The sequence below is a fragment of the Varanus komodoensis genome, unplaced genomic scaffold (assembly GCF_004798865.1).
Source record: "Varanus komodoensis strain SLA01 unplaced genomic scaffold, ASM479886v1 scaffold23, whole genome shotgun sequence".
In the NCBI taxonomy this organism is placed as follows: Eukaryota; Metazoa; Chordata; class Lepidosauria; order Squamata; family Varanidae; genus Varanus; species Varanus komodoensis.
In genome coordinates this window covers 17,872,198-17,895,458 of record NW_025335627.1, presented here as the reverse complement: position 1 = coordinate 17,895,458, position 23,261 = coordinate 17,872,198, and the positions used below count along the sequence as shown (strand labels likewise).

Sequence of the window (23,261 nt, the reverse complement as noted above, 5' to 3'; positions counted from 1 at the left end):
CTGAGCAGACTGACCCACCTCCTCCTGACACTGAACTTCCTGAGCATGACACAGGAGACGCAGGAGGCGGGATAGACTTTTCTCTCGCGACCAATAGACGAATTCTGAGATGATGGGAACAAAAACAGGCTTTGTCCTGCCTTAGAGAGGAAAGGCGGGAGCAAGATAGCTAGTCCCACATGGGCTCAGGAAGAGACGTCACTAAAGAGTTAGTATCTGACTTGTAAAGACCTTAACAGTAGAGCTTATCTGTAGTGTTGTAAATCTCGTAGACAAGTAGCAATCAAAGACTTTAGTTTTATTGCCTGTGAGTGTGTGGGTTGTTTATACATTGAGCCGTTCTCAACAGTATGCTAACTATTTAGGCACCCACACAGCCAAGCAAAGATTTTTTTTCTCCTCTCTCCATCCACTATTTTTCTTTTTCCACCTTTGAGAAACTGTAGTGATGGAATCAACAGCCCAAGTTCCTCAAGAACTTCAGACTTTAAGAGATGAAAACGCTCTCCTACTGGCAAAATATGCAAAGGCTACACAACGAATGGACTCTATGCAACTTGAGCTGGATAACCTACATGCTAAGCAGCAAACAGCAGCAGAATCAACACAAAGCCGGGAGCTGACTTTGAAATGATGCCCTCTGGAACCTCCCCCAAAATATGATGGGAAAAAAGAAGGATTTACAACTTTCAAAGCACAATGTGAACTCTACATTAATCTGCACCTTAATGTCTTCACCGACAAAAAGATGAAAGTAGGCTTTTTAATAAATCAACTCACAGGGCCCCCAGCCCACTGGGCAACTGCAATGCTGATAGCTCGGGACCCCATATTGAACAACGCTAATCTGTTTATAGATGCCCTGGGGAAGTTCCTTGGTGTAGAATCTTGCAAGGAAATGGCCATCCACGAGATAAAGCGTCTTAAACGGGCACACCTCAGCCACTGGTTACACTACTAAATTCCAGCTCCTTATGAATGACCTAGGGTGGAATGAGGAGGCCTTAATGGTACAATATCGCGAAGGCTTGAGGGAGGAGGTTTTGGATGATTTAGCACGCACATCTATGCCAACAACTTTGCAGCAGCTTATGCTTCTGACAATTCAGATTGATGCACGGCTTAATGAGAGAGCCTGCACTAAGCAGGAAGGCCATGCTGGCCTGCTGCCAACTAAAGAAAGATGGTTCCCGCGTGTGGAAGCCAGCCCCCAACAATTCCCGCCTGAGAGCTCAGTTGCCCCGGCGACACCTCAGCCGGAGCTGGAACCTGAACCAATGCAGCTGGGAGCTGCCAGGCCTCGCATTCCAAGGGAAGATAGGGCCTACCGCCGCCCAACTGGACCGTGTTTCGTCTGTGGACATAACGGCCATCTGGCCCGGTCATGTCCTTTGAAAAAGCAGGTGGGAAACTTTCAATCCCAGTGTCGTTAAGCACCGCAACACTGGGACCTGTCCATAAATCACAAAGGTGCCACTCCCTGGGAAAAACTCCCCTGGCCCGACACCTGTTGCTCGACACCATTTTGCAAGCACACTCACAGCCTGCAATTCAAGCCACAGCACTAATTGATAGTGGTGCTACTGCTTCCTTCATAGATGAAGCATTTGCTGAACAACACTGTTTTCCTACATCAATACTACCAACCTCACTCCAGGTGGACTCTATCCAGAAATGTCCCCTGCAAGGGGGCCCCTCCTCCCACCAATCCTCCCCACTCACTCTACAAATTGGAAAACACTGTGAACAAGCAGCTTATTTATTAGTGAAAGACCTACAGTACCCCGTGGTACTTGGCATGGACTGGTTAATTAGGCACAGACCCCAGATATCTTGGGACTCGGGGCAAATACATTTCAATTCTACATTTTGTTCACAGCACTGCAGAGACCCTGTGGCCCACACTCCTCTTACCTCCTCCCCACCTTCCACCACCGCCCTCCTGCCTCAATACCAAGACTTTTGGGACGTTTTTGACCCACAAGAGGCTGACAAGCTGCTGCCTCACCGCTCATGTGACATGGAGATTTACTTACAACCAGGGGTGACCCTCCCGGTCGGCAAACTACGACCCATGTCACCTAAAGAACTCCAAGTCCTCAAAGACTTCATATCATCCAATATGAAAAAAGGCTTCATCCACTCGTCCTCATTGCCCACTTCAGTGACACCCACCATCGTGCCCCGGAAAAATTCTGAGGAACCGCCGCTTGAACGCAATCACCATTCCCAACAGGCACACCATGCCACTTATCTCGGAGATTTTAGAACGCCTGGGCCAAGCACGTATCTTTACCAAGCTGGATCTCCACAAGGCCTACTATTTACTGCGCATCTGCCCTGGACATGAACATCTAACAGCTTTTTCAACCCGTTTTGGCAACTTCGAATTTTTAGTAATGCCTTTCGGACTTTTAAATTTGGGACAATTGTTTTGCAGATTGATTAATAAGATCTTCCACGATTTTCTCGACGAATTCTTAATTGCCTACCTGGATGATTTATTAATCTTCTCAAACGACCCCGAGTCTCACGTACACCACGTACAAGCTGTCCTACAATGCATGCGAAAGCACCACCTCTCTGCTAATCTGGAAAAATGCGAATTTCACACTACTTCCCTCCTGTACCTAGGCTACTACATTTCTCCAGATGGGCTACAGATGGACCCTGAAAAGATACAAGCAGTTCTGTCCTGGCAACCACCACAAACAAAGAGAGAACTGCAAAAGTTCTTGGGATTCACGAACTTCTATCATCGGTTCATACTGCACTTCTCCTGTTTAACTGTGCCCTTGACAGACCTCTAGAAAGACAACGGGCGTCGCCTGAATTGGCCACCCGACGCCGCATCCACATTTGACACTTTGAAACGCCAATTCACTTCGAAACACCAACTGATCCATCCCAACACATCCACACCTTTCCCACTACAAACTGACGCTTCCGACAAAGCAATTGGAGCTGTTCTCCTACAACCACAACATGGGTCCACCACTGACCTCAGACCAGTGGCTTTCTATTCTCGCAAACTCTCCAGCTCGGAAAGGAACTATACAATTTGGGAGAAAGAACTGTTAGCCATCAAAGCCACCTTAGAAGAATGGCGACATTTGCTTGAAGGTTCTCCCCACACAATCCTCATCCAAATGGATCACAAGAACCTAGTCCACTTCGCTTCTGCCAAAATTCTCAACCAAAGGCAGGCACGATGGCCTCTATTCTTTGCTCGCTTTCACTTTCGTATTGAGTACATACCTCCTTCAAAAAATCTTCTGGCTGATGCTCTATCCAGGAAGTCCGAATACTTCCCCGACAATGAAGAGCAACCCGACCCGACCCCAATTCTACAACCCAAAATTGCAGCCACACCAACTATCTCCACCTCCTACACTGATGGCCTCCGCCACACACAACAAGCTGACCCCTTCGTCCAGACAAAAAGGGAACAAAGAGGGACAAGCACCCTTCCTGCCGCCTACTCGTTTGAGGACGACATCCTACTCTACAACCATGTTTCTTATGTTCCGTCATCACTCTGCAAATGAATACTACTACAATGGCACGACTCTCTGTCTGCAGGACATTTCGGGGTCTACAAAACGCTACACACCCTTCTAGAGACTATTGGTGGCCCCGCATGTACCACGACGTCAAATCGTACATACTCTCCTGTCCTACGTGCCACCGCACCAAACGACAACCGGGAAAACCACCAGGACTACTCCACCCGGTGGAAACCCCTCCCGGACCCTGGCACACCGTTTCGATGGACTTCATTACTGATTTGCCAAGATCAAGTGGCTTCAACACCATACTGGTTGTCACAGACCTTTTCACGAAAATGGCTCACTTTATCCCCTGCACAGGACTCCTCTCTGCCAAGACCACCGCTTCCCTGTTCATCCATCATATTTATAAAGCACATGGGTGTCCCCTCGCTTTAATTTCCGACAGGGGCAGTCAGTTCACGTCCCGGTTTTGGCGGGAACTCTTGACCTTGCTCAGGGTTGACCTCCGCCTATCTTCAGCTCATCACCCGCAAACTGACGGACAAACTGAACGTCTCAACGCGACACTCGGACAATACCTCCACTGCTACATGAACTACCAACAGGACGATTGGCTCTCTTTTCTTCCACTGGCAGAGTTCGCCTACAACAACTCTGTCCACGCCTCCACCCGTTAAACTCCTTTCTTCGCGAACCTTGGTTACCATTCTTGCGCCTTCCCTTCATCACTCCTGTTGTCGTCCATCCCCGCCGCCAGAAATTTCCTGCACGACTTAGCCTCGGTACAGTCCATACTCAAGCAACAATTGGACAGAGCCAAGGTAACCTACAAAGAAGTCGCTGACCGGTGTAGACAGCCCAGACCTCCTCTGCATGTCAGCGACTGGGTCTGGTTATCCACCGAATATCTTCCCCTTTTCGTGCCCTCCCACAAATTAGCCCACAAACGTGCTGGACCATTCTGCATCACCTCTCAAATCAATCCCGTTGCCTTCCACTTGGCTCTACCCCCCTCCATGAGGGTTCACCTGGTCTTCCACTGAGCACTACTCTCTCCGGCTCTGTGGCAACACCGCCTCCGCTCTCAACTTCCACCTCCTCCACCCGTTATAGTTGATGGAGAAGAAGAATTTGAAATCGAAGAGATCCTCGACTCTAGATTACGGAGGGGACACCTGCAAATATCTAGTGCACTGGAAAGGCTACCCCCCCCCCCCCGAGGACTAAAGTTGGGAGCCCGTTGCCAACATTCATGCTCCCTTCCTCCTGAGACAATTCCACTCCCGTTTCCCACATAAGCCAGGGGGCACTCATCTCCGTCACGGAGGGGGAGGTCATGGAGGGGGGGTAGTGTCATGCCTGATGCCCCGACAGAGGCAGCACCTCACGAGGAGGTGTACTTGAGACCCTGTACGCAAGTGTCAACCCCACAACCTAACTGGGAATGGCTGAGCAGATAGCCGTACCTCATCCTGACCCTTTACCCATTGAGCAAACACCCGAGCCTACATCAAAGCAAGAGAGCTCCGAGGGAAAAGGCACTATGAGTTCTGCTCATGAAGAGCCTGAGCAGACTGACCCACCTCCTCCTGACACTGAACTTCCTGAGCATGACACAGGAGACGCAGGAGGCGGGATAGACTTTTCTCTCGCGACCAATAGACGAATTCTGAGACGATGGGAACAAAAACAGGCTTTGTCCTGCCTCAGAGAGGAAAGGCGGGAGCAAGATAGCTAGTCCCACGTGGGCTCAGGAAGAGACGTCACTAAAGAGTTAGCATCTGACTTGTAAAGACCTTAACAGTAGAGCTTATCTGTAGTGTTGTAAATCTCGTAGACAAGTAGCAATCAAAGACTTTAGTTTTATTGCCCGTGAGCGTGTGGGTTGTTTGTACATTGAGCCATTCTTAACACCCTTAGCCACTACTGACTTGTGTCTACTGTCTTGGAAGACGGCTTTCCTTGTGGCCATCACATCAGCGAGGAGAGCTAGTGCTCTCCATATTGACCCTCCTTACCTCAACTTCCACAAGGAGAAGGTTGTTCTCTGCACCGACCCGGCTTTCCTGCCAAAGGTTGTTTCGCCGTCCCATGTTAATCAGGACATTCTCTTACTGACTTTTTTCTCTATGCTTTCAACTCCAGTAGAGTGCTCATTACACTCCTTCGGCGTTTGTTGCTGCCTAGCCTTTTATCGATCCCAGACTGAGTCTGAGCATGACAAGTGTTCTCTGATCATGTCCCGAAGGCTCTATAAATGGATCGTCCAAACCATTGAGCTTGCTTAGCAACTCTCCAGGTTAGAGTTGCCTGTAATGCTGAGAGGCCATTCCACAAGAGCTTTTGCGGCCTCTTCTGCCTTCTCCGCTGGCATTCCACTGCATGACATTCACAAAGTGGCCACCTGGATTACCCCTTGCACGTTTGACAAGCATTATCGCCTAAACCAGGGGTCAGCAACCTGTGGCTCCGGAGCCGCATGTGGCTCTTTCATCCCTCTGCTGCGGCTCCCTGTTGCTCAAAATATGCTTCACAACCGCCAATGTGCGACACCCGCCGGCACGCAATTTATTGAGCTTTTCGACCCCCGGTCGGCCAACCATGGATAAATCCAAGAAAAAGTTTCAGAAGAAACAAAATGTTTCATGGTATGTGGGCAGATTCATTTGCTTTCACTGCTGACGAGACTGGTTTACTAGTATGCTTAATATGTGGTGAGAATTGGCAAACAACAAAAAGTCAAATGTTGCAAGACATTTCCAGAATAAACACGCAGCCTTTGCTGAAAAATATCCGGATGGAGATGAGAGGAAAAAAAGCCATTTCGGAACTGATGCGGAAGGTTGATCTGAGCGAAAATCATTTCAAGAAGTGGATTAAGTCTGCAAATTCAACTACATATGCTAGTTTTGTGGCCGCTCAGGAAATAGGCACGGAAAGCCGTTCACAGATGGAGATACTATAAAAGAGTAATTCATTGATTTCATAAATGCAGCACACTGTAGGTTTTTTATACATAGCATAAAGGTAAAAAATGATATATGCAGTGTTATCTTCATTTTAGATGTCAAAAGGGTTTAGTGGCTCCCAGTATTTTTTGTGGGAAACGGGTCCAAATGGCTCTTTGAGTGTTTATGGTTGCCCATCCTTGGCCTAGATGTTTGTGCCAGACAGGACTGCTCCTTCGGTCACGTAGTACTCTCGTCAGTTCTTCAGTGATGACACCATCCCGCCTCCAAGTGTGGTAAGCTTACTAATCACCCATATGTGTGATGCACAGAGGCCACGACAAAGAAAGGCAAGTTGCTTACCTGTAACTGTCATTCTTCAAGTGGCCATCTGTGCATTCACACAACCCATCTGCCGGCCCCACTCAGTGTCAGTGACTGGGTTTATGGAACCAGTTTGACTAGGTTGTTACATGCGTTTTCTATACTTACCTCGTATGCCCTTTTTTTAGAGCATACTTTAATTAGGATATGAATGTATAATGCTTTCATCCTCCACTTGGGGTTGAATGGTCAGTCTCCAGTAGACTGGGGAAATGGCGGGAACTCCACCTTCTTATACTGTGGGGGGGAGCGCAGAATTCCCACCAAAACCGTTAAGCTCTTGAATCTTCCCAGCTACAGGCACTGCGCAGGTGCAGCACCCGTATGTGCGAATGCAGTTACAGGTAAGCAACCTGCCTTTTTTTACTAATGAAATTGGCCAATTTTTACAGTGTCTGACATTTTAAGGAGAAAGGCAAAATGTACAATTCTATTTTGCTTTTATTTAGGGCCGTTGCTACAATGGAGAATGCAAAACAAGAGATAATCAGTGCAAATACATCTGGGGAACTAGTAGGTTGATTTAAGTATGCTTTATTCACATGTATTTCTTTCTTTGTACTTCCAGCTTTTCATAGGAATGATAAAATCATTGTTGTGGTTTCTTTAAAGTTTTTATTTGGCATTCACCAGAGAAACATGACAATTCCAGTAATTGGACAGAGGACATTACATAGATTATATGTGTGTGTATATATATGTGCATTACACACACACACACACTATAGAGTGTGTGTATAGTTGCCCCAAACTTTTCTATGTTTGATAGTTACATTTAAAGTTATAACAATATATTTTACAAGGATTTACATTTATTGTAATTGGATATACATTCAAATAAGATGTCTATAAATGTGCTTATGTCCCAGATTCACTGATGAAGTATTCCATTCGATCTTGCATGAACAACAGCTCTAATAAACAGTTCTTCACGTTAAGGACTGTGCCATTGTAAGCTGCATTGATTTCAGCTTAATCCTGTTGAGAAGTTGCAATGGTTTAGTCTTTCTAGCTTCCTACCCAATATTTAGGGGAACTGATATCATTATATTGGAATCAAAGTAGTGTGCTCAATCTTATGCACATTTAAGGCCAAACTAGATACAGTGTGGCACAGGATTGGCCCTCATGGCTTAGTTTTTCTTTCCTAAACAACCACAGGGAAAAGAGTGGCACTCTGAATTAAGGATATGGTGTGTGACGGGGACACTTTTAATCCTTTTCCCCCATTGCCTTGACAAGTGAACTGAGCATATTTTATGGGTAAAAGAATTAAATCCCCTCTCTCACCATACCAAGAAAGAAGCATGCAAGGGCCAATCACACACTGAATGCCTAGTTTGGACAATCGTGACCTTGCACTTTCTATGGTAGTTTCCAGCTCCCAAGAGTTGGATACATCTTCAGCCTCTCTTACTGTCTTGATGCCCTCCACAATTTTTCTACAGAGTCTCCTACACACTCAACTCCTTGAATGTAATCTAAATCAGGCATGTATCTAACTGTATGTACTTAATGGAATTAAGATTACTTAGGAAGTGCAAATGAGTCTGCATTCCATAAACTTCCTTGTACAAAAATAGCTATTAGCACACTACTTGTAAATGTAGATAGATAGAATCTTTCTTTTTTGATGACTCCCTAATATTCTCTGGACAATAAGTTTATTTCATCAAACATTTCTTAAGTAAGCCCAGGAAACTTAAGTCTCTCAAGTAAGCTGGAAGTTGTCTGCAACACACAACTTTTTAATTCAGATATGTTCAAGGAATGGCTTAAAACAGGATTAACTGCAGTCTTTTGTTACCTGGACTGCTTGTGCTTGAGTTAGAACAATTTCTTCCAGAGATACTGATGTAAAACAGCATTCTACATTTTCTTGCCATTTTTTTCTTCTTATTTATAATTCACTATATTATTGAATACCATTACAAACTATCATTATGGTCATGTCTCTCAGGCACAGACATTACATTTTACACATAGAAGCATTTTGGTGCATTCACGTTAAAATACTTTGCAAAATAACTGAACAACTTTTCTTCATTTTTTTATTATTTTGTATACATTTTAATAAGGGAAAGTTTTGATTGCTTGCCTCTGTTAATAGAAATTGCATTCACATTTTCTTCAATAGAGGCTACAGGATCTCATAAACATTGTTATGAGAAGCTTAACACTGAAGGTACAAAAAAGGGAAACTGTGGAAAAGATGGAAATAAATGGATTCCATGCAACAAACAGTAAGTGTAGTCTTTTAGTATGGATATGTTATAGTTAGAAATTTTCAGTAACTTCTTGTCTTGCTGAAATTAGAAACCATTGAAACATTTTAAAATCTGCCCAGTTTAAAAGTTCATTCAGGGATTGGAAATGTATTTTGTTATTACCTATTCTAATCCCTGTCATTTCTCTGGGAGTCAGAGATAAAGACAGCATATTTCTATATAATCTTCCTTTTTATATGAATGCTTTGAGAATACATAATGGGCATCAGAGCATTAGGTATCTAGGGCCAAAGTAGATTCATGAATTCATCCCATGAATAATTGTTTGGTGGTGGTGGTGGTGGTGGTGGTGGTGGTGGTGGTGGTGGTTTAGTAAATAGGAAGTGTGAAGAGCCAATAGGAACTTTTTCCCAAATGCTAATAGCAAGTATGAAGGCCTGATCCAGACCAAGGTCCTAAACATTTGGAGTTTATATCCAGAACACCAACAAAATCTCATGTCCTAAACAACTAGTAATTGTGTGAATGACATCTCTAGTTTGGGCCTTCTGATAATCTGGTAATATTATTCTACCTTAATCTTACTGCAAACCAGTCTCCAACTTAGGGTAAATCAGAATGTGGCACATAAAGAACTTTCTTCCTGCATTTTTTGCATTTGGGGGGAACACAAATACATGACCCATAATTTCATTAGCTTAGCAGCAAAGAAACATGAACATAGCTGTTGCACCTCTTTTTCACTGCATCCACTTTTGCTCCGCCTTCCCCCACAAACTGCTTCTGAGGTTTTCACCACCATCAAATGGCATATGGGGAGCAGGAGCTGGAAAGTAGGACTCACAGAAAATGGAACAAAGAAGTCTGTGTTTGTAAAGGCATCTTTCCCCTTATACAAGGCATCTTTTAAATCTGAGCAGCAGCATGGTCTTAAATTGCATGGTATGTTCATCATCTGATACAGAGTCCTCACCATTTTTGAGTAGTTGCTCCCACTGCCTAGAAGCATTCTGATGTGTCAATTTAAGGTGTAGTGCTTGATGTCTCTACTATAGTCCCTTTAGTATGAGACTAGTGTGAAACATTCTTGGTAAATTTTTAAATTTTGAATAGACTTGCATCCTAAATTGAAATCCATTTATTAATCCTTGATTAATTAAATTTAGAATTATGCTTTTCACTAAAGAGCAAGCTGATTTTTTGTTTCTCATATTGGCATCTTTCATATTTACTTCAAAATTCTATCCATTTCCATTTTAGAAAATAACATGCTACTTGACCATGTCCCGGTTTTTACTTTACAGTGATGTATTCTGTGGATTATTGCTTTGTGCAAACCTTGATGGAGTTCCACGAATTGGCCATCTTCAGGGAGAAATTACCCCTACTTCCTTTTTCCACCAAGGTGTGGTAGTGAATTGCAGGTATGTAGTGCTTCATGTAAAGTACACAAATTGTTCTTTAGAATTCTTAAGTCAAAAAGTAAGATACATTTTGGAACAAACAGTGACCTTCTGTTATATAAAAATAGTAAATGGTTTAACTTGTATGGAACATACCCTAAACATTTATGAACTGGAATATGAATACATTGCCTTCTTGATACCAATATTTAATATCAGTCTTTCTTAAGTACAAGGGACGTTCAATGCATTCTCAGTATCAGCATGAAGAAAATGGAATAATAAATTGAAATCATTTTTATTTTTCAGTGTAATCCCCCATAACTTCAATACACTTATTACATCTATAAATTGACTTTTCAATTCCCTGTAAAAAATACCCTTCCTCCTTGTCTAAAAAAAGTGTGTTAATTGCTGCCTTGAGCTCTTCATCGTTGGAAAATCGCTTTCCACGAAGATCTTTGTTTAGATTCGGGAATAGGTAGTAGTCACTGGGGGCCAGGTCCAGGCTATAGGGTGGGTGGTTTATTTCTTCGAAACAGTCTTGCACAGCAGCCTTTGAAACACGCGCCGGGTGAACAGGCGTGTTGTCTTGAAGAAGCAAAACACCTGCAGTCAGTTTTCCCTGCCTTGTTTCTTTAATTGCGTCTCTTAAATTATGTAGAGTGATTGCTTAAGATGCTGTGTTTATGGTTTCACCTTTTTTCATGTACTCAATCAATAAAATTCCCTTTGAGTCCCAAAACACTGTGACCATGATTTTTCTGGCCGATGGAGTGACTTTGAATTTCTTCGGAGGGTCAGCACCTTTTTTATGCCACTGCATGGACTCCTGCTTTCTTTCAGGGTCATAGTGATGAACCCAAGTTTCATCTCCAATAACAATCCGGTCAAAAATACTTGATGGATCTTCACCACGGAGCTCTAAAAAATCCCTACAGCACTCGACTCGCACTTTTTTCTGAGGCACCATGAGCATTCATGGCACCCATTTGCACAGACCTTTGAAAGGTTAAGGTGGTCATGAAAAATAGTAAATATGGTACCAACGGATAGGTTTGTCATCTCTGCTAACATTTTGATTTTTATTCAGGCACCTTCCAATACAAGTTTCTCATTTTTTTTCACATTTTCTTTCTTTCTAGTGGCAGTAACCAGCCTGCCCGAGCGAGGATCATCTTCAATGCTTTCTCTGCCCCTTTTAAATTCACTTGACCACTTTTGAATAGTAGATAATGAAGGTGCAGAGTCCTGGTAAATGGCCGCCATCTCTTCATGAATGATTTTTTGACTTTTTCCTTGTTTTGTGAGAAACTTAATTACAGCGCAGTGCTCGATTTTCTTCAACATTGTCGCGTCAGTCATCATGGTCGTCTTTCACCAAGGATTTCTAGGGAACTAATGATCACACTTATTTGAAATTTTGCATGGGTACCCTCAGATAGTGTCATTAGCTAATGAAATAATTAAATTACCCACATCAATAGCAAATCAACCCGATACCTAGAATACATTGAATGCCCCTCATAATATTTTAAGCTTTAATCCTTGCCGCATCAATGAAATAATTTGATGATTCACTAGTAACTTCACTGTAGCCAGATTTTATTATCATGTTTAGTATCATAGAATCATAGGGAAGTATTCAGTAGGGCACAACTGCATATTTCCTGGAAAAATCAACTCGCCACTTAACGATATTGACACTACACTAGCATAGTTTGCACTAGCACAATGTCATTTATATTACTAGCAGAGCCCTGTTGTGAATTGCCCCTTTTTAAAATAGTAGAAATTATCTGAAAGACTAAATATCCATGAATATAAATATATAAAGGAAGTGGTCTTGTTATTAGTCTATCTTTCTTAGAGTATTTTGAAATCATAAATGCTAAAAGTCATTTCTATGAAATTACTGCTGGTGCTGTTTTTGCACTGCATTTCACTTGTTTGTTTGTTTAAAACATTTATATACTGTTCTATATTTCAATGAAATCTCATATCCCACCTTTTTTCCTTATGTGAGGAGCCGAAGGTGTCTTTAATTTTTTTCTTTCAGTTGTGCACATGTACTTTTGGATGATGAAACAGATTTAGGATATGTAGAAGATGGAGCTCCATGTGGTCCAAATATGATGTGTATGGATAGAAGATGCCTATCCATTCAGTCTCTGAACATAAGTAGCTGCCCTGTTGGTGCTAATGGAAAAGTTTGTTCCGGTCATGGAGTAAGTTCTTGCTACTATTTATCCATATTCTCAGTTTAAAGAAAAACCATTTCTTGCCATTGATCACTGTCTCCTTGCCACTGATCCCTGTCTAAAAATGTAGACAGGAGGCAGATTTTTCCATTAAAAATTCAGGATGCTGGGCAAGAGACAATTGTTTCTTTTCAGCACTCAGTTTTTATGACTTCAGTCTCGTTAACAGGCGTTTTAGCAGGTGCCCTCTATGAACTGAAATTGTTTTCTAGTTGTGTCTGAAGCAAAATAACCCAGAAAGCAAGGAGACTAGACAAATGTTACTTTGTTAAAAATACAAAACACAGTGATATTCTTAGTTTCACATACAACACCAAGTTTGGAACAATTGAAGGGAGGAGAGCAGCCATTGTCACCAGCTCAGTAGCACTACCATTCCTGCCAACCCTTCTCTAGAAGGTGTAGCAGCCATGGAAGGCCATGACACTGAGGTTGAAGCTCCTGGAAAATACATATAAAGTGCAGGAGAAGAATGTGGCCTTCCTATTTCCATTTCAACATCCACAGCCGAACCCCATCATCATGAAGTTGGCCCAGGGAAGCATTCCAGACCAGTAGACAGAAAGGGATGCCACCTGGACTTGAAGGGGAGGTGACTGTATTCATTTTCTGCTCTGGGGCTCTGAGTAAGAAATTGTCAAGCCACTATGACAAAAGACTGAGTGTTCTTCGTCATGGTCTCTGTGCATCACACATTATGGGTGTTGCACCTGGGCAGTGCCTGCAGCCGGAAAGTATTCAAAGCTTTAATGGATTTTGGCAGGAACTCTGCACCCCTCCCCTGCTGTAATATAAAGGGTGGAGCATCCACCATTTTCCCCAGTCTTCTTTCAACTGCCGATTGCTTTGCTTCGAGCCATTCGTTACTCTCTATTCTATTGCATTTTCCTTATTGTTCTTTACTGATGCCTGTTGATCTTCTCTTGTTAAAAATCCTTTCCAAGTTCAAAATCCCTACCTTCCCTGTTTAGGCAGTTCTTTCTCTTCCCCTTTTCCCTCCCCGCCCCCCACAAATTGTTATATACTTCATATCTTTACTATCTTCTTGATTCTTATTCTTCCATTCACTATCCATTTTCTTCTTGATGGCTTAGCATGCGGCTTTTCGAAAGTGCTCAAAATGTGGGGCCAAAATGTCTCCTCCATACCCACACAAGCTATGCCTTCTCTGTCTTGGAGAGGGACATTGGACTGACAAATGCAGCCATTGTCAGTCATTCACCAAACAGGCCTGCAAGAATCAGGAGAACCGACTGAGGAAGGTCCTTTGGGATCAACCCCTCATTGCCTCTGACGAGCTTGCTGCTCAGGACTCTTCCACAGGCCTGCCCATGGTGTCCTCCCCTTGCCCACCATCCGAGGGGGCTGCTTCCGAGGAGACCACTCGCTCCTCTCATTCCTCCTTCCAGAAACAAAAGGAGAAACGGAAGCACACCAGGCCGGAGGATCCGTCGGCTTCGAAAATGTATAAGAAGACTAAAACCAACAAAGCCAAATGCAAACAGCGTAAGCTTGCCAAGGAGCCTCGCAGGGACTCGGGTTTGTCCGCCTCATCGGTCCTGACAGCCGCTTCAGTCCCAACCCCTTCGGGTCCGACTGCCCAGGCCGTCATGCAGGTTATACCACCTGGATCCCCTCAACGGATCTCATTGTCGGCTTCTTCAACTTTGGATTGCTCCAAGGCAGCGCTCTGCGGATCGATCTGATGGCAAGATACGGGATTCACCTCCGCAATCTCAACCAGGTCATCTGCCGGCTTGCACATCTACTCCGATGCCATCGTCACCAGAGGCATCGCCAAGGCCTCCGCCCCCATCAGACACGCGTTGCCATCAGCATGCCTCGGGCCAATTTTCCAGCAGCTGGGTTCTGATGCCGTACAGCGTGTTCGATCCATCTCAGTCCTATCCTTGGGACAACCCTCCACTGTACGGTTACTACCCCATGCCTTCGGTGCACAGGCATCATCCTCGTCCATCCCGGGCAGAAGCACTTTCCATCTCAGCAGTTGCAACCTCCTGCCCTCCTCCGTCTCTGGCTGGCTCGTCCTCCAGTCCGCCTTACCACTACGACTTGGACTCAGAGGACTCAGATCAGGCTTCCACCTCTCCTAATGCCATCATTTTAACCCAGGGAGTTTTTGATCCAGCCACATCCAATGTCTCGGCAATACAAGTCCATGTATAAGGTTAGGGAGCAAGATACTCCATTCCTGCTCAAGCACCCTAAACCAAACTGTATAGTTGTGGAGTTGTCGTAGGGTTGAGACAACAGGGAGCACTCAATCCTGAGAGACAAGGAGGGCCAGAAAATAGACTTGATGTCACGCCGTATCTACGTGGCAATGGGACTAGGCTTGCGGATATCGAATTACGAGGCAACAATGGCCTGGTATCAGTGGCTGGAATCCATCACCTCTCCCATCACCTCTCCCATCATCTCTTCCTGATGCAGTGGCTGGAATCCATCACCTCTCCCATCCCGGAACAGCAATGTGACCTGGCCCCGTTTTCATCCATGAGTCTATGCAGCTAGCCATACAACAACTCAGCATGACATGACATCATGTAGATTGCGATTCCCGGGCACTTGTCGGATCCATCGCCTTACACCGACATGCGTAGCTAAGCTCCTGCAATTTCTTGGATGAGACGAAGAGGTACATTAAAGGCATGCCTTTCGACAGGTCCGGCCTCTTTAATACTCGCACAGACCACAAATTCAAGCATATTTACAACGCTGGATCCACTGCTCCAGAGATGGAAATACTGAAGTCGAATTGACGTAAGTGGCCGCAATCTCAATATTATCGGTATCAGCCCTATCAACGCTACCCCCTCACCAACAGTATCAGCCTCGTCAACACTGAAACCAAGGCCAGCCTGCCGCCTGTTTCCAGCAGGGCCGACACAGTCAACTCAATGATAAGCAACAGCGTTGATGAGATGCGCAGGCTGATCTTCTCTCTTTCTACCCACTTTCCCCCCTCCCTTTTGGGGACCAGCTGCAAGGCTGACTCCCCATTTGGGAGTCCATCACATCTGATAAGTGTGTTACCGGACTATGCCAGTCAACAGCTGGGGCAAACCCCAGGTGGACCCCAGACCCAAAGCCAAACAGAGCCTGAGACGAGACTTAGAGCCAAAACCAGCTTTATTCTAGTGCACTATAGAGTAAAGGGAGACAAAAGGGGACTTTCAGCCCAAAGCAGTGTCTCAAAAGTTGCACCACGGTACATGCGTTTTATACCCTAGGTAACCAATTAGGTCACCTAATACACATCTAATGCATCAATACATCAATGTATGCACCCCCTCCCATGCTGGAGAAAGAGTCCTTTCTTCTGTCAAGGACCAGACATTTCCTATGTCTATTTCTTATCTGCTCGAGATTCACACAGGCTTGCCATGTTCTTACTCCCTGCACATTTGCAACTTTCATGGCATCTAGAACCAGTTTCCACTGTCCCTTTGATTACTGTATTCGAGGTCAGGCTAGTGTGTTAGCTGTGAGTTACACAAAGTTCCTTTTGTGCTTATCTGCCCTCCCTTCTGGGACAGTATAACTGTGCTGTTTTTACTATGTGGCCTTCCTCTGGCCAACTACTTTTGGGGCCTTTCTCTGGCCAATTACTTTTGGGGTGCTGCAATTGGCAACAAGTGGGTAGTTTCTATCATTGAGCACGTATATAAAATCGAGTTTGATACTGTGCCCCTTCGGGACCTATCCGTTACACCTCTCCATCAATGGTCCTATGAGACGAGGTCTCCCAGCTACTTCGTAAGGGGGTGATTTGTTAGCTCTCCCGCTCAGAGGGGCTTCACGGTTTCTACTCAAGATATTTTATGGTCCTGAAATGGGACGGTAGTCTACGCCCGATATTTGATCTATGTGGCATTAACAGGTTCATCAAAACTAAGAAATTTCAGATGACCACCCTTCAGAATATCCTTCCATTGCTCAGGAGAGAAGATTGGTTCGCTTCTCTGGACTTAAAGGATGCATATTTCCACATTAGCATCCATCCATCTCACAGGTGGCTCCTTCAATTCACTGTTGGCTCCAACATTTTTGGGTATAACGTCCTCCCATTTGGACTCGCTACTGCTCCACAAGTCTTCACTAAGTGTATGGCACCTGTTTGTGCTTATCTCAGGTTACAGGGTGTTCAAATTTACCCCTACCTGGACAATTGGTTGATTGTCTCGGCCATCGATACCATGTGCAGACTCTTAGATGAACTCAGACTGTGTATTAATATAGAAAAGTCCTGCCTCGTTCCCTCACAGGTCATCGACTTCATCAGAGCTCATCTCGACTCGATCCAAGCCAGGGCGTTTCTACCGCAGGCTCGAATGGACAAGCTTCGATCTTCTATTCATCGCATCTACAATGGCCGATCTGCTCCTGCGCTTTCCATATAGAAGTTGCTCAGACACATGGCCTCCACAGTTGCTGTTGTACCCAACTCCAGCCTTCAAATGCGACCTCCACAACTGTGGTTCAACAGCCTCTTCCAACCTCAACACGACTCTCCAAATCGCCTTCTGCTACCACCTGCTTTCATTCGTCGGACTTTGACTTGGTGGACGAACGAGGACAATCTTTCCACGGGAGTCCCATTTCACCAGCCACAACCGTCAGTGACTCTCTACACCGATGCCTCCCTTACGGGATGGGGAGCGCATTGTGCCAATCTGCATACTCAAGGCACTTGGCAAGGTCATGAAAAGTCCAGGCACATCAATTACCTAGAGCTACTAGCAGTTTTCAAAGCTCTCCAGTCCTTTGAATCAGTCCTTCAGGACTGAATGGTTCAAATAGCCTTGGACAATGTCGTGACTGTTTTTTATGTCAACAAGCAGGGCGGCATGAAATCTGTACTTTTAGCCCACCTTGCCCTGAGAATATGGGACTGGTGTATCCCCAGAGGGATTACCCTGCTAGCAGTTCATCTCGCCGGTGTAGACAACGAAGAGACGGATGCCCTCAGCAGGCGGATGTCCACAACTCATGAGTGGGAGTTGGACCAACAGATTTGCAACATCTTCCAACACTGGGGCACCCGACCATAGATCTATTCACTACAGCAGCCCATTCATTGAGTGTGGACTATTGCTCCTGGGCAGGCATAGGCCTGAATTCGATGGGGGATGCTCTGGTGATGAACACGTTTTTCTGCGCATTTCCTCCAATTCCGCTAATCACGAAAACCCTGGCCAAAATTGTTCAAGACAAAGCCCAGGAAATTCTTATAACACCATGGTGGCCACACCAACCTTGGTTCCCAACCATTCTCAAACTTTTCCAGCAAACCTTCTTTTGTCTCCCACGAGTTCCTCATCCTATTACACAGGAAAATGGGGCGATTTGCCATCCTGATCTTGACTCTCTCAACCTCACCACTTGGCTCGTTCAGTGACTGTTCCTTCCTCCTCTGTCTCAGTACCGACAACTTCATTGGTTCTGATGACTCCAGTACAAACCTTGGTACTGACGTGATCTTTGGTACCGATGGAACCTCCTTCACCTGGACATTGAATTTATTCTCCAATTTGCTCTACGACTGACGATTCACCGCTCCTACGAAGCTAAATGGAAGCGTTTTAACCACCTTTGCAGTGAGCAACTAATTTCTGCCTTACTCAGCTTCAATTGACCATATTTTACTCTTTCTACTACCCCTACACCAGCACGGACTAAAATCTACTTCTATTAAGGTGTATATCACTGCGATTTCTCACTTTCATGGTCCTATATCCGGCTCCTCCGTCTTCTCACATGTCCTCGTCTGCCATTTCCTGAAAAGATTACAAAATCTTCATGTTGACCCTCCTTACCTCAACTTTCATAAGGAGAAGGTCGTTCTCCAGATTGAGCCTACATTCCTCCCTAAGGTCGCTACACCCTTTCACGTTAATCAGGGCATTGCTCTGCCAGTCTTCTTCCCTTCACCCTCCACCCTCCAAGTATCTCCATTCTCTCGATGTATGTCTCTGCCTGGCTTTCTATCGGTCCCGTATGGAGAACTTCAGAAAGACCAAATGCCTTTTTATTAAATACTTGGAACATGATAAGGGCTCTGCTGTCTCCTCCCAAAGACTCTCCAGGTGGATCATCCAAACCATTGAACTGACATAGCAGTTGTCTAAACTAGAACTCCCTGTCATGCCCAAGGGTCATTCTACCAGAGCTGTGGAAGCCTCTTCGGCTTTTTCTGTTGACATTCCGTTACCTGACATCTGCAAGGTGGCAACCTGGACGACCCCTTGCACATTCACCAGACATTATAGATTTGATGTCCATGCCAGACAGGACTGCTGTTTTGGTCATGCTGTTCTTTCTTCAATTCTTCACTGACGACACCGTCCCACTTCCGGGTTGGTAAGCTTACTAGTCACCCATAATGTGTGATGCACGGAGGCCATGATGAAGAAAGGCAGGTTGCTTACCTGTAACTGTCATTCTTCAAGTGGTCATCTGTGCATTCACACAACCCACCCACCGGCCCCACTCGGTGTCAGTGATTGGGTTTACGAAGGTTTTTCCCTTCTTCACAACTACTGTATATGTTTGTACTCATTTTATTACTATGTTCCTTTCTTTGATTTGTTTCATTGGTGGCGTCTTACACTGACCGCTTATCCACCAGGGGGTGATCAGATGCTCTCCATGAGACTGGGGAAAATGGCAGGCGCTCCGCCCTTTATAGTATAGTGGGGAAGGGGTCCGGAGTTCCCTCCAAAATCTGTTAAAGCTTTGAATTCTTCCCGGCCACAGGTACTGTGCAGGCGCAGCACCTATAATGTGTGAATGCACGGATGACCACTCAAAGAACGACAGTTACAGGTAAGCAACCTGCCTTTCCTCTGGGAAAGGATTGACTCTGTTTGTGACCATTTGCCAGAGGACCAAACATTGGCTCCTCAATATAGAAATGCTGTAAAGATAAGCAAACAAAAACAACAGAAAACAAGCACAAGTTGAAGCCATGTGAAAAAAAGATGTTTTTTCCTGTCATGTATTATTTTTGAGTATGGAGCAGTCCTGATCTGGGGCAGAGGGGATGGAGACTTCTTAGAATTCTTTCCATGTTCCAGAATGAGATTCAAATGTTTTCCTTTTTCAGACAGATAGAAAACATTGTGCGTGCTTACATATCAACAGAGTACTTGCATACAGGTGTGCACATTTCTGAGTACTTATGAAACTCATGTTAACATACAGCTCTTTCTTCTGGTTCAGTGAATGAATCAAATCATATGCTTGAATGAATGTATATGCAAATCAGTTTCCCCTGTGATGAGGAAATCCATATCCACATCTGAGAGCATCTGGATATCTGGTTCTAAAATATAAACATACTGCTGCCTAAAATGTTTTAATAAATAAATAAATAAATAAATAAATAAAATAAACAGCTATTCTTTTTCTGCTTAAAGTGCAACCATATGCATGTTTAGAGAGAAGAAAGGCCTACAACTTCAATAACTTTTTCTGCCTAAACATGCATAAAATTGCACCCTTGGAATTGTTAACCTAGAAGTCATGTATATTTTATGTTATACTCACTCATGCTAACGTTTCCTTTAGGTATGCAGTAATGAAGCCACATGCATTTGTAACACTACCTGGGCAGGGACAGATTGTAGCATGTTTGACCCTAGGAAGAAAGAAGAACCCGAGAAACCAAATGGACCAAAGGGTTTGTATGATTTCATTTTCCCTCATATTCATTTTCCCTCCTCCCCAGTAAATTGTTGAGCACAAGAGAACAATACAAATTACCTCAATACATGTATTGTGTTTCTGGGAGATTGTATATATGCCTGTGCTGTATTTTATATATGCCTGTACTGCCTGTACTGCTCCAAAGGTATTTCACATAAAATCATTAAGATTTCATCTTTTATATTCAATAACTTAACTAGAAAATAAGTTTTGCTCTGTGTACATGATTTTACATATTATGATTTTAAAGAAGAAATCATAACTGAATACAAGCCCTTATTAAATATATCTTCTCTCCAAAAGATGCCTAACATTGTTAGAAGTCTCCAAAAATGATTTATAGCTCAATCCTCTGTACATATATTCAGAAGTAAGTCCTGTGGGGCTTATTTCTACATAAGTGCATGTATGATCTGCGATCTTAAATGCTTTGCCCAGTTAAAAGAGCCCGCTTTTCCCATTAATTCAGGAATGTCCTGAAACTTTATATTCTTTGCCTCTAGTATATTCAGCTTGTTTTGTAAAGAAACGTGACAGAATAGCAAAGCATATTTTAAAGTTTAAAAAACATAAATGTTTTGATTTTTAGAAGCTCAGTTGAATCTACTATAATATTCCTAAACTGCAACAGTAAAAAGTAACAGTAGCTTATTTTTGGGGGGTACAACCCATTTGGAACTGGAATGGTTTTGATTTTTTTTTCATCCTTTAGAATTTAGTGAGACAGTTTTACATCCAATGTAATTCCAGAACTAGAAAAATATTGTTTTAAAGTATGTTTTACTGTCTTTGGTGAATATTAAAGAAATCAGTATTCATTAGTATAGGAACATTACTTCAGGTACATACAGTTACAATGCATGTATTTTCAGATCGTCTTAGCAAAAGAATAGAATATAGGAGCAAGGTGTTGGTTCTATTTACTAAAGAAAGAACAGTATTAAAAGCATTTTTAAAATTCCTCCCAATGCCCACAATTTCCCAAAAAAGTGAAGTTTCAAGAGGAGCAAAACTCAAATCGCTTTTAGGCAACTCATTATTTGGGATTGAAGGCAGGGTGTTGAACGGTGATCATTGAACATACAAAATTTTATTTTATTTTAATTCTGAAATCAAAGTATATTCAATAAACAACATCTTCCATCTCTGCATTTTAAATTCTGAGAATTCAAGAAAAGTTTAAATCTTCAAGGAAATATTGTTTCGGTGCCTCTCAGTTAACTTCTGTGGTGTTAAATTTTAGTGAAAATAAGAAAAAGAATAAATTAGTAGGTTTTCTGTGATCTGAAGTTTTCTATATAATTTTCATAATGTATGTTAGTGTACTATATAAACTGGTATATTATATTAAGATAATTTATTAACATCTGCTTCTGTTGCAGTCTTGTTTCCCTTTCAGAGCTTCTCCCCCTCATTTGTCATTCCTTTTGTATTTGAGGATCTTAAATTTATGTCACTTTCAAGTAAAAATAAATTATGATAAACTGGAAAATACATAATTAACTGGCAGGGCTGTAAAAATGCAATGCAATGTCAGCTCAGAAGTAAGTCCTATTGAGTTAAGTGAGTGTTATCCCCAGAAAAGTGTGTATAAGATTACAGCCTCAGGATTATATTTTCAGAAACTGACTTCCAGTGGGATGTTGTTACAAGCCATCAAGTTGTCTCTGACTTATGGTGGCCCTATGAATGAGCACCTTCCAAAATGTCCTGCCCTCCACAGACCTCCCCAGCTTTTGTAAACTTCCATGGATACAGTAACCCAAAAAGTCAACAAAACAAAAACAAGCAGGTTAATCTACCAGTGCTTTGTAACTAGGTAACCACATTTAGTGCAGTATCCAGTGCTGCTGCTGTGCTTCTGCTATTTTGGATATACCAGAGGGATCCATTGCAAGAGCAGCAGGAGCCAGCACATCTTCAAACGAGCCCAGAAACAAGTAGAAACAAGTGTTTTGAGGACAGAAGTCTGCAGAGTTCACTTCTGCCAGTTTTGCTGACCTTCCTCTTTCCACAGATGAGTGTTTCTGAACATTAACATTTGCCTCAAGACCCAATAGTTCCCTTTTGTACAAACAGTGGCCTTGCTTGCACGAGAACAGTGAATTCAGCTGAAATTCTCTACACGTACAGTTGGGTTTCAGCCCTATTAAACACAGACTTCTGAATAAACATGTACAGGACTGCATTAAGAACAAAACTGCTCTATAATAGAAATTTAAGCTTAAAAGTAAGCTAAGGCTGCATTCTCTGTACAGTATTGTATTACGAACAATAAAATGTATCAAGATTACAGCCAAAATAATGGCTGTCCTGGTTTTTTTTTTTAAATCACTGTAGTTTTTCTTACTGAAACATTATTTGCACACACAATTCATTCCTTTCCAAGCTTGATAAAGGCAGAATGAATTTATAATAAATGGATTCTAGCAGGCAAAAAGTTTGTTGTTGTTGTTAGTCGCAAAGTCATGTCTGACCCATTGTGACCCTATGGACAACATTCCTCCAGGCCTTCCTGTCCTCCACCATCCCCCAGAGTCCACCTAAGTTCACACCGACTGCTTCAGTGACTCCATCTAGCCACCTCATTCTCTGCCATCCCCTTCTTCTTTTGCCCTCAATTGTTCCCAGCATTAGGGTCTGCTCCAGGGAGTCCTTCCATCTCATTAGGTGGCCAAAGTATTTGAGTTTCATCTTCAGTATCTGGCCTTCTAAAGAGCAGTCAGGGTTGATCTCCTCTAGGACTGACAGTCCAAGGGACTCGCAGGAGTCTTCTCCAGCACCACAATTCAAA

The 23,261-nt window shown here is 43.5% G+C and overlaps 1 protein-coding gene across 11 annotated transcripts in view; it reads left to right on the top strand.

Annotated features, from left to right (window-relative positions):
• Positions 1-23,261, top strand: part of ADAM23 (ADAM metallopeptidase domain 23) — a 193,302-nt gene that overhangs the window by 107,227 nt on the left and 62,814 nt on the right. For 10 of the 11 annotated variants that reach the window (XR_006414921.1, XM_044432108.1, XM_044432104.1 and 7 more), the window contains exons 20-24: positions 7,294-7,357; positions 8,982-9,087; positions 10,377-10,496; positions 12,535-12,703; positions 20,330-20,441. Coding sequence is in view for 10 of the 11 variants with exons in the window: in XM_044432108.1 (XP_044288043.1) it covers positions 7,294-7,357; positions 8,982-9,087; positions 10,377-10,496; positions 12,535-12,703; positions 20,330-20,441 (571 nt within the window). In the remaining variant the exon portion in view is untranslated. Of the gene's footprint in view, positions 1-7,293; positions 7,358-8,981; positions 9,088-10,376; positions 10,497-12,501; positions 12,704-20,329; positions 20,442-23,261 lie in introns of those variants that run through there. The other variant, XM_044432112.1, reaches the window with a different exon arrangement.